Source organism: Brienomyrus brachyistius, chromosome 6, assembly GCF_023856365.1.
Source record: "Brienomyrus brachyistius isolate T26 chromosome 6, BBRACH_0.4, whole genome shotgun sequence".
Taxonomy (NCBI): Eukaryota; Metazoa; Chordata; class Actinopteri; order Osteoglossiformes; family Mormyridae; genus Brienomyrus; species Brienomyrus brachyistius.
Window position 1 is genome coordinate 28,699,486 of NC_064538.1, and position 12,726 is coordinate 28,712,211.

Sequence of the window (12,726 nt, forward strand, 5' to 3'; positions counted from 1 at the left end):
GTTTGGACTGAAAAAAAAACAAAACTTCCTACTTTGAACTTGCAGTAAGTGAATTTTATTAGATGAATTTCTGCCTAGAACAGTGTTTCCCAACCCAGTTCTCAGGGACCCACTACCAGTCAACGTTTTTGCTCCTACCGGGAGCTGCGAGGGAGCAAAAATGTGGACTGTCTGGCAGGACGCTGGAAAGAAGCAAAAACGTAGACCAGCTCAGGGTCTCTGAGGACCCTAGGCTGACATGGTTAGGGGGTCCTAAGTGAGACATTTGGCCTTTTTTGAAACCTAAAGAGAAACAAAGAAAAGAAATAAAAATGATGGAACATCAATAATATGCTAATTAAAGTGTGGGGTCCCAGAGGTAAAACTTACAGGTCAGGTTGGGGTCAGAAATGCTACCTGTAAAATTCGCTGATCAGGGGGAGGATTGATAGGCCAAATTTAAGATCAATTACATTATTATTGTCACGCCCAACTCGTATGATCCTCGTGTGTGTCACGCCCCCCTGATTATCCACGTGTGCTTCCCCAATCGCACCCAGCTGTACCTTGTTTTGTCTATTTCAGTCCCTGTCTTACCTTAGTTCATCGTCCGTCATTGATGTTTGTCAATGCCAGTGTTCTGTCCTGCCCTTACCTTTCAATAAATCCCCGTTTTCCCCCGAAATCCACCTACCTGATTGCTCCCTGCTTCTTGCCCGCTCTCCTGCACGTTCGATCGCTCGCTTTTAACGGCGATCCTAACAATTATACATTATAATACTTTAACCAAAACTGTTATATAAATTGTTTGGAATTTGGAATATTTGATTTATGTTATTTTATTATACTAAGTCGAGATCTGTATGGGGCCCAGGGTTGTTGCCACCCCCCACCCCAAATTACAGCCCTATACAGTGGGCAGTGGGTAAGAAAAAGGCACAGTTACTATCATTGAATGGCAGCAAACACAGCATAGGAGTGGAATTAAGAATAATCACATATCATCAGGGGCAACAAGTGATTCAGTGAGCAGAACTTTTGTCTCACACCTCCATCAGAGGGGTGTCTGCATTGTATTCATGTGAAGTTTCTTCCTGTGTTGTGCGGATGTCACCCAGATACTCTGGTTTTCTCCTTCAGTCCAAAGACACCCAGATAGACCCACTGACATGTTTAAATTGCTGATAGCGAGTGACCATGCACCCTTCAATGGATCCAATCTGGGGTATGCCCCCCCCCCCGCCCCCCCCAGTCTTGTGCATTATACTGCCTCACGCCAACCATGGCCAGGATAAATGATTGTAAATAATACGGTTTTTCACATTCTCATATTTTTCAACCTGAAAATCAACAACTATAGCAAGTTGTGGTCTTACAATAACAAAAAATATAGCTCTTAATTCTCACAGTATATGGGTGGCTGTCCTGCATGGCAGTCCTTGGGGTTCAAAGGATAACAAAACACATGGGGGAGTATCACATCAGTGGGGAAGTAAGCAGTAAACGGCAGGCACCAAATGTAAAGCGATTATTACATATTTTTTCCACCCATAGAGGGAGCCATTACACAGAACCTCAATTACACAGGTTTCAAATGATCCATGATTTTCATAATAATCCTGAAAATAATATTTCTAGATCCCAAGGTATATTCAAAATCATATCAAGTATAATAAAATATGAAATGCCTTCATACGCCTGCCCCATTTTTAGAACAAGGCTGTCAAATTCAGAACACAGCGTATTCTAGGGGAAGATGTGAAGGATAAAAATAGAAGGGCGGTGCAAGAATGTCTGTGAACATATGACATGTGAGCTTTGACAGCCACCTGCACATTACAGTGTCAGCACCAGCTCCTCTTATGAACAAAGGCTTAAAGCAAAAGTCATGAAAAAGAAGCCATCTTTATTTCATACCGATTTCTGGCACTTCGCTTGTGACGATTCCAAACCCAGCACAGATATAGAGCTTTCACAGCAACGATGTGTACAGTGCAGCCTTTCATCCCATGCTGAAGCCAAATGAGCATATCCGGTGAACAAAAACAAGGAATATTTTGTTCAATTATCTGTCGAGTGCAGATCTGCACAGAGCAGAAACAACAGGATTCAGCCTTCAGAAGATCTCTAGTGTTGGGTGCTAGCATGAGTGCTGTGACATTCACACTTGCACAAACATACAAACTTAGAAATATGTAACAGATAATTTTGCAAATACTAAGGCTTATGCTGCGTTTCATTTGCCTCGGACGTCGGAACTGGGAATGACGTCAGACCTGAGTTAACCATGTTCCAGTACAGCAAGAAAAGCTATTTAGCAATACCAGGGACCAGTTTCAAAGCAGGATTTCTTGCGTAGCCGGATACCCTTCTTAGATATAATTTACCAAGTAATGGTTTTTATCTTCTTCACTTACACTTAGCCCAGACTACCTTAAATCTGACAAGTTATCCAGCTAAGCAAGATATCCTGCTTTCTGTAACATGCTCCAGTTCTAGCCTAGTTAATTGTTAGCCATTGTTAGCAATATCAGTAACAACACATTATGTGGCATTTTGTGTATAAAAACACTGTAGCAACACGTCTACAGATAGCAGTTGGACAATACTATGTGTATGACAAATTTAAAGAGCCACAAATAGGACGTAAGTGCTAACAAATAGCATAAAAGTACAGCTGTTGATAAAGGGCGCAGTCAACTTGAATTCTGAGGTCGGTGTTGAGTAGGTATTTCGACTTCAGGAGGCTTTCCTGCTGAAATTTCCAACTTGGAATTTCCAAGTTACGAGTTCAAATGTAGGGCAGTATTAATTTTTTTTTGAGAATTTCCCACAATGCGCTTTTTTCCATCAAAGTTTTTTTGGTGTGTGTGTGGGGGGGGTGTTCCTTACAATTTCCAAAAGAAAACCTGTATGAGCAAACTAATGCATAGTCTTTTCCAGCTTGGACACAGTGGAAGCAGGCAGTGGGGCTGCCTGGGTCCGCTGACTGACACGGCATGGCTGCAGCCTCGACTCTAATGACTGTTTACTGGCTGCGGCGACACTGCACTATAATTTTCTTAACTGCTAACGACGGGGCAGCCCTTTCAGAAGTTCAAGGTTGTTACCCCTGAGCTGTAACCCAAGCTGTTCATTAAGTATCTCCCTCTTTAATGTGATTTATGCAAACCCACACAGCTAGTCCTCATCAGCTGTTTGTTGCTGTAGCTGTAGGTGTGCAATGGCGGTTTCGATGGATCCTTCTGCCCTCATGTTCTTTTCAACGGGAAGCTTTGCATTGTTAGAAGTTGACATATCACATGACTGTCTGCTTGCAGGGGCATGATGACGGTGCTACTGTACATGGAAGTATGGAGAATACAGTAGGATAAGTTGAAGACACCCACATACACAGTCTCTTATATAAGCTTGCTCAGGGATTTGGTACGTGCTCCCAGGACAGGAAACTGCCCATCAGTAAACCCCCCACCCTCTCCTCACACCAAATCCTCAATTCTCTGCCGCTCAGTATGCTTTTCCTCAGGAAGCAGACCAGTTGGCCCAATGCATGGCCAATGCTGCAGGACACCACGCATCACAGGCCACTGTATGCTGTGTCACATCCACAGATGAATATTAGATAGATCCTTATGTTCCTTTAAAAAGACCAAAACTTCCACACATGTAAATTGTATGATTTTCTGCATTCATAATACATATGTGGTGTAAAGAGAAACATCCACACATTACTGCTTGTCATTTACACTGTGATACAGTTGTTTTCCTGGACATAAGCTGCATGTACAATGTCCATATCAGTTTTAGTGTTTAATGAGCATTGGAACAGGATCTTGCCCTGAGGCACGAATCTGGTTACATCTCCTGGTTCTTTAACCACCACTCAACTCTAATCACTGCGACCTTACATTTTACAAATATATATGAAGTAAATTTATATTTATTTATATGTTCTTTAGAGTATCTAGGACAAGCGTAAAAATGCAGCTGTAATATACCAGTTGTTTCGATAGTTAAACAGGTTTGTACATAGACAAATATGTATTTTTATACACAATTCAATATATCAGCTCAACTATTTCTGAGGAATGTAAAAGAAAATTCTGTGCTACAGCTAAAATTCTTAATGCTTCAAAAAAGAGGTATTTGCAGTTAGACGTTTTCATTGCACATTAGTGAAGGATTTTATTCAAATGTCATTTTTTTGCTAATTCTAGTAATAATAATCATGTAATTCCAATTATGCATTAAATCCACAGAGAAATTCTATGTCAATATAATAGCAAGAACATGTCCTGACATGATGTGAACACTAACATGCCTTTTTGTGGAGTCTCTGCCTTCTCGGTCATTCAGGAGATGTGTGTGCTGCATTGAAATAGCAGGTAGCATTTTCGAGATCACGGTGGGTATGAGCAGCAGGCAAATAGAGCCGTCTTTCCTTTAAGTGCCATAAGCAACACATCACCTTCTTGTACAACATCTGGACGGATGTGAACCAGTGAAAAGGATGTGTTGGTCGTCAATAACTCCAGATATACAAGACATCACCCTCAAAAATACTCCTTCAGCATACAGTGTGCGGAGACCGAGCAGATGTGGAATTCAAAACCCAAACTGATAAAGACTGGGCTCTGGGTCACTATGGGGAACAAAGAAACATGCATGCAAATGACAAGCAGAAAAGCAAAATCCTTGTGGGATGAAAGGTAAAATCTGTGTGGTCACCTGACACTGAGGGTGCCCTACCCCAAGAGACAAGGTTTCCAAAGTTCCCAATGAATTACTGAGAAAAGAACTGAATCTACTAGCTTTATATATTTAAAAAAAATCTGAATAGCAGCCACGATGACTGTGGCTTTTGGAAAAATAACACCTAGTCTCATGATGAGAGACTGGGTGCCATTTACCCATATTCAGTAAAGACTTCAGCAATTTTGGCAATTAGACACCCTCAGTGCCTATGGTGAAGGAACATTCACTGAGTTTGTGTTAGGTAAACAAGGTGCTACATCAGCACTGGATGGTTCAAAGGCTAGATACTCACACTGGGTAAAGAAGCACATAAATACGATCGAGTTGCTTGTAAAAGACCCTAGTGCATTCTGACACTTAAGTGCCCTTAATTGCCTTTTTCACTATCTGCTCAGGATGGCTGTATAAAGTAATCCAACTCTACATGGCCAAATGCAATTTTGCAGTTTTCAGAAAGCGGTACTTATAACAAAAGGCATATTACATTTATTATATATTTACAAATAAATGTTACAAATCCAAAATGCATATGAATCATTGCATAATTATTTAACACAATATTGTATTGAATAGGGTGACCAGATAATCCACGTCAGGGGTGATATTGAGAGCTAGGACAGGATTTGTAAACTAACATTTCAAAGGCCCTGAATTTCACTTAAGCGCTGAATTCTTGCTGTGTGATTGGGCAGTCTCCTACTGTATAATCATGCATGTGTCACAAATGTTAATGTTACTGTTAATGTTAATGGATGGGTCTTTCAATTAAGGAAACAAACAAGTCAAAACACAAGTAGAACTGAACTATATAGCCAAGCACAGGAGCTTTGCAGTTTTAAAGTGGCTTGTAAAACCTGAAGTAGCTCAAAGTGTCCTCCCTGTCATGGATTGTCTGGTCACCCTAATATTGAAACATGTTAGTATATACAAATATATTACCATTAGGCAGGATTCAAGTGACATCAACTTTGCCAACATGCCCTGCAGGCAAATCAATTAGGCTAAAATACTGACTAAAATGTTTCAATTAAATGGAGCAAAAAATATGTTCAAAGGAACTAATATATCTTTGCAATCCTAAACTGCAGTTAATGTACTCCAAGGAAAGTGGGACAGGTAAAGAAAGGTGCAAAGACATATTTGACCAAGAATATTCCTCCCTCATCTTGATCTACTTCAAATGAAACTGATAAATCTTATCATTTTATGAGAAATATATGTTCAATTTGAATTTGATGTTAGCAACATGTTGCAAAAAAGTTGGGCTAGGGGCAGTAGTTTACCACTGTGTTATATGACCTCTTCTTTTAACAACGCTCTGTACCTATTTGTTTAAAAATCTGGGGTCAGGTCATGGGGGCAGCAGTCTAAGCAGGGATACCCAGACCTCCCTTTCACCAGCCACCTCCTCCAGCTCCACCGGGGAAATAATAAGGTGTTCCCAGGCCAGCCAAGAGATATAATCTGCCACCTATTTCTGCCACCTGTATCCATAATCTCATTTCTTCAGCTAGTACCAAAGGTGAGGGTAGGAACATAGATTGACTGGTAAAATGAAAGCTTTACCTTCTGGCTCAGCTTCCTCTTTAGTACAACAGAATGGTACAGACTCCACATTACTGACGACACTGTGGCGATCTGTCTGTCGATCTCCCACTCCCTTCTTCCTTCATTCGTGAACAAGACTCAGAGATACTTAAACTCCTCCACTTGAGGTAGCAACTCATCCCCCACCAGAAGAGGACAATCCACCCTTTTCCAGTCAAGAACCATGGCCTCAGACTTGGAGGTGCTGATCCTCATCCCTGCTGCTTCACACTCAGCTGCAAACTGTCCCAGTGCAGGCTGCAGGTCACAGCCTAATGACGCCAACAGGACTACAACATCTGCAAATAGCAAGAAGTGATCCTGAGGTCATAAACCAGACCCTCCACCCCTTGGCTACGCTTAGAATTTCTGTCCATAAAAGTTAAGAACAGAATTGGTGATAAAGGCCTGCCCTGACAGTATCCCACACCTAGCAGGAATGAGTCTGACTTACTACTTCTAACCAAACTCTTGCTCCTGTAGTACAGGGACCTGATGACCCGCAACAGCGGACCCCCTACTCCATATTCATAAGGCATCTCCAACAGGACCCCCCGAAGGACATGATTGCATGCCTTTTCCAAGTCCACAAAGCACACGTAGACTGGTTGGGAATACTCCCATGTATTACAAATATCCTTGAGGGTGAAGAGCTGGTCCAGTGTTCCGTGGCCAAGACAGAATCCGCATTGTTCCTCCTGGATCCGAAGTTCCACCAATGGGCGGACCTTCCTCTCAATTACCCCAGCATAAACATTCCTAGGAAGCGCAGGACTGCGCTTGGAACACATTGCAGTTGGAACACATCTTCTGGTCACCTTTATTAAAGATTGGGATCACCACCCCATTCTTCCATGCAGTGTTGAAGAGGCACATCAGCTAAGACAATTAAATAGCATCAAGAGCCTTCAAGAACTCAGGGCGAATCTCATCCACCCCCAGAGCCTTATCACCAAAGAGTTTTATGACTACTTCAGTGACAACAGCCCCTGTGATAAGCCCTCCTCTGAGTCGTCCAGTTCTACTTCCTCAAAGGATGGCGTATCACTGCGATTCAGGAGCTCCTCAAAATGCTCTTTCCACTTTCCACTACCTGTCTATATCCCCATTTGAGGCCAACAGTTCTCATCCCCGCTGTACACAGCAAGGGTGTAGCTTTGCATCCCCATTCCTAGTCACCTGACTTGGAATCATAGCCTCCTCAGGCTCCTCCCACACCCAAATTTTTGCTTCAGATGACAGATGGAGATTTTAAAAATCAGTTTAAAGTTTACCGCCACTGCTTTTGCATGAGCTCTGCACACACTCTCCAAGTCAATCATAAACACTTTCATCATTGATGTTTAAATCACTCATAGAAGGATTTGTGAGAAATTTATTTCAAACTCTTTTCTTGCTTCATGAATATCGTGATATTTGAAATTTTCCAATATCATTCAGCCCTAACATGAACAATTGCATCCATGTGAATGGTTCACTGTGTGAATGGCTGTAATCGGGGCAAAAATAGAGTGACAAAAAAAAATATTCCTACTCTCTTTAGGTGGCCAGGAGCAGAACAGATGTCTGTCTCACCAGTGCAGGAGCAGCCCACTTGTCTGTCTGGTCATCTCTCAGCCATGTACAGGTAATGTGGAAAAACTACTAATTCAGCCCTTAAGCTCAGACAGGACTGGTTGATACTAAAAGCAGAGACCCTGCTAGTACCACTGGCTAGCTGGGTCAGGCTACTCAATCCTTAGAACAATTTTACAAGCAAACAAATAAAGAAGTGAAGACTGGAATGGTCCTTGGAAGCCTCCTACTGGTCAGTAATTCCATCAGTGACTCAGCTCAGCCCCCAACACAGCCACCTGGAGATTGTGAGGAGTGCTAGAAACATTGAAGGGGTGCAACAGCAAACATTTTAGCGAAGAACCCACAGTTATCTACAGTGTTACTCCCTTTCCTGTCAGTCCAGGGAAAGTCACATGCAGGACTGTCAACTTTGGTCAGCTGGCTGGCGTGAGATTTTCAATTTGAGATAAGTCTGCATGCACATTTACTTGTATGAAACAGTTTTATTACCTTGTAAATAGTGTGTAGGGTTTACAAACCACCCCAACGCTTTTGATGTAGCTGATTTTAGGTTTATAATGGAACAATATAGATTTGCCGTACGATTTCTTGCATGAGTGTCAGAGTCAGTAAGCATGTGTGTCACTCCAGATGCGTGAGAGTTGAAAAACCTGCACATATTATTTTCTATAAGCATTCTTAGCCTTAGTGTTGAGTAAATGAATAATGGCCTTTGTCACCTGGCAAGGCCCACAAAGACACAGATCTGGTTGCTAGTGCTCTTCAATTCCCCTCCAGCCACAGACAGGAACTGGATCTTTTAAAGCAGTTCTGCTCTGCGGATACCTTTTGGGCTCATGCAGTTTTGTTCTTTTACATCCCAGCTTGCCAGGCCTAATGAAAAAACATCTGTAAGGTTCACGGCCGGCAGCACAACCCCAGTCACAAGGCTGCACTTAAACGGCTGGAGTCTCCCCTGGCACAAGATTCAATCCAGTCTACACAATGTGTAAAGACAAAAATGGAAGTCAATATGGAAAATCAGTAAAGATTTTTGTTTATCATTTTCTTTGCTGTACATTGATGCACAATGTAAGATGATATCACATATAGTACAAAGCGTACCTGGAACATTGCTTTCAGATCTTGGGTCTGGAGCATCTTGAATACATTGTGAGTCTTTATAAGCATTGATATACATAAAGTACTATGTATATCACTATGACTACTACTACTACAAAAAAACAATATTATTTCACATGTCCTAAATACAAAATGCTCATATTTTTATATAACTATCAATAAAACATAACAAAATAAACTACGAATTATACTAGTATTATTTCAATACAATTTTTTCAATTCAAAATTTAACTCGCCATCTTAATTTTAAGATAATTAGGTGCAAATGAACGATAAATCATCAAGCTGCCCTTGGGACCTTAAGCCTTTTATCACGTGTAGTTCCTTCAGCAGTCCTGCACTGACATACATGTATACTGATCCCTGTTTTCCAGGAGTCTACTGGACATCCGGAGCATAGATATCAGGAAACTGGGAGCTTGAAAATAGACTGTGACGGTGGTATTACATGGAGCAGAAATCTCCCCCCTCACCACTACCAACAGACCCACTTTTTCCAGCTAAGAGCATTTTCCCCAAATATGGCATTTGGGGCAGGGCAAGTGAACCACAGCATGAGAAGGACTTTTGTATTAGAGAGAGAACACTGTGGTGAAGGGGATTGGCCCATTTGCAAGAGAGGGAGGGGCTAAGCCCCTGACCACAGCCCAGCAAACCCGCAGAACACCAAGAACTATTTAACCCTTTAGGGACTGCAATGCTTGATGGGTAAGAAGAAAATACTTACAAAGAAAGAACAGGGATTGCTGATGTTGATTTGTATGTGTGTGTGTGTGTGTGTGTGTCTGTGTGTGTGTGTGTGTGTGTGTGTGTGTGTGTGTGCGTGTGTGTGTGTGTGTCTGTGTGTGTGTGTGTGTGTGTGTGTGTGTGTGTGTGTGTCTGTGTGTGTGTGTGTGTATGTGTGTGTGTGTGTGTGTGTGTGTGTGTGTGTGTGTGTGTGTGTGTCTGTGCGTGTGTGTGTGTTTGACGGGGGGGAGGGTTACTGCTAGCTGCCATATTGTTTTAATGTATTCCCATATTGGAAAGGGGGGTGCAGTCACTGAAGCAGGATTAGAGAAGAATGAATATAAGAATCATCATTCACTGCAACGAAAGAAAACAAAGGTAGGGGCTGATATCTCAGGCAACATGTTGAAAGATGAGACAGAGTTTTGAAAATCTTAATCTAAAGGCTTTTTTGAAGACGAATAGCTGGGAAACGCAAGGGGGAGATGAAAGACTGCGGGATTGTTGGAGAATGTACTACTGAAAACACATTTTGAGGAGGCATTTTAAAATCAATATATCTCATATTCAGATACACCTGAAAAAAGACAATTTTCCATGTAACTTTAAAGGGATAATAGAATTATGAAAAGCCACAAATAATCGCCAAGGCAGACAAAACTTTAAATCAATTATTACCAAAAATCAAAGACTAAACAAACAAACAAATAAATCAGGTGTTAAAAATAACATATCAAACGAAGAAGAAAAGGGCATTTCCAACCATGCCCATGATCTTGAGCGTGGTTTATACTATTGCTACAACCAGACTGAAATTTGTCCAAAGGCTTATGTGGCCATCTGTGGTATCTCAGAGGGCATTCAGGCATCACACTACTCATATCTTGCCTGAAATCACTCAGAGTCACACTCATAACGGCACTCAGACAGCCCTAAAAGTGTAATGTGCCAATTGTGAAGCAGGGTATCCTACCTTATTGTTCTGACAGAGATGCAATATTTCCACATTAGATTCCACATGGCATTTCTTGTCCAGTTTTCGGACACATTCAGAAAAGTCATGCAGTGAAGTGGGGGCCAGGAAGGGGGACGCGTTCCCAAGGTAATGTCCAACACTGTCAACTGGCACTCCGAAGGGTCACACCTCTCGTCTTCATTTGTGTGATGTTCCCAAAATATCCACGCAAAAGACAGCAAGTTCCCGCAATCCTACATCCAGCTTCTGTTGGCGTGCAATTGATCAGCTCTCCAAGCAGTTCTGCTCGTTAGCCTACAAACATGCTGCTCAGCTGTCTCGCGAACGAAGGAGAGCCAGTCTACCCAGATCGCCAAGTAAGGTAAAACCACTACATATGCTCACAAGGCTGCGACGTTAACTGTTTACAGTTCGAGCAGAGTCATTCATAGACTCAAGCGCAGGCAAATCTGGCCCCTCTCATCTCGGCATACAGTCTCATTTACTGTACGTCTTAAATCATCCAGTTGTGACTGCCAGTCTCCACACAGTCCTTGAAACAGATTGGTCTTCTAGGAAGGAGGGTTTGGAGAGTTGGGGAGGTCGTGGGAAGGTACTAGCTGTTCCCTGCTTGGGGACATCAACGGATGTTATTTCTATAGTCTCCACAGCATGACAGGAAGAATGGACTCAACACTGGGGTGTCAGTTCATTTTTCACATGTGAATTACATGACTGGCACTATGGGTGTGAGGTTGATGTGGTTGCGAGAACTTCACATGGAGATGGTGACATCATAATTACTGTATAAGTTTACCCTTCCAGAGGAGACACACAGGGCTGGCCTGGGAATCACTTTCAGAACCACACAGCCCTACTTTTCAAAATGCTAAACCACACCCAGACTCCAGGCTGGGATTATTTTCCACACACAGCTGAAACAGACAAAATATCCAAGATAGTGTAGGAATGTCAAGGTTCAGAACTCTGTGAAGATAATTTTACAATGAATTTTGTACATACCTGACAGCTTCAATGGTGAACAAGTATTGAATATATTTACATAATCAGTAAGTAGGAGATTATGTGCGTTGATGCTTTCAGGTTTGGGAAATCACCTGGGGTCAATCTCTTTCCTCTTGTTTGGAGCCAATTAAACTAAATCAGTTTTAACAACCCTCTTACCACTGACTGGGGACTCCACAACACCCCAAGTCCAAACTTGCTCATGCATAATTTTCACAATCCAATTCGTCTTCTCAAAGAATTAGCCAACAGGGAAAGAGGAGAGCTACGATTTATAAAAACCAACCACTTTTCCACTGGACCCAATCCCCACTTAACTTCTTAAAGAATAACTGGAAGTCCTGGCAAGACCTATAACTGGCAAAATGAAGGTGATGTGACTGTCCAGTTCAAAGCAGCAGTCATCAGACCACTACTAAAGAAACCAAGTTTGGATCTACGAGAGCACAGCAATTATGGATTTTTCTATTATGTACCATTTCTGTCCAAAGTTCTGGAGAAGATAGTCACTGCTTAACTTCATACTTGGAGACACACGACAAACTGGATAGACTCCAGTCAGATTTCCATCAGGGACATAGAACTGAAACTGGCTTAGCTAATGTCATAAATGACATGAGTGGCAGCTGATGCTGGCAATGCGACTGTGCTTATGTTGGTTATGTTGTTTAAAGCTATGTCCATAGATTGGTCTCCTATAATCTACACACTCAACCTGAGGGGTTAAAACAGCTCAGCCCGTAACTTAGGCATCACCTTAGACACATGCCTCATTCAAATCACATGTAGACGCGGTTTCGAAGGTGTACTTCTTACAGCTTATTGACATTGCCAAACTACTGTTTCTTTACTATTCACTGAGAAACTAGTAGATGGTTTTCTATATAGTAGGTAGACTGAACTTGAGTTCTCCTATTGAATTCTCCTACTTAGATATACAGTTTGAATATGTCAGGCCTCCACAAAATACCCAGACACAGATAAAATGGTTTTGGAGG

The 12,726-nt window shown here is 41.9% G+C and overlaps 1 protein-coding gene across 9 annotated transcripts in view; it reads right to left on the reverse strand.

Moving 5' to 3' along the window:
- LOC125744372 (IQ motif and SEC7 domain-containing protein 1-like) overlaps positions 1-12,726 on the reverse strand; it is a 132,735-nt gene that overhangs the window by 45,571 nt on the left and 74,438 nt on the right. Inside the window, exon 1 of one of the 9 annotated variants that reach the window (XM_049016100.1) lies at positions 10,721-10,849. The exons of the other annotated variants lie outside the window; for them this stretch is intronic. Within the exon in view, the coding sequence (XP_048872057.1) occupies positions 10,721-10,809 (89 nt within the window). The 5' untranslated portion in view covers positions 10,810-10,849. Of the gene's footprint in view, positions 1-10,720; positions 10,850-12,726 lie in introns of those variants that run through there. 9 annotated transcript variants of the gene reach the window in all.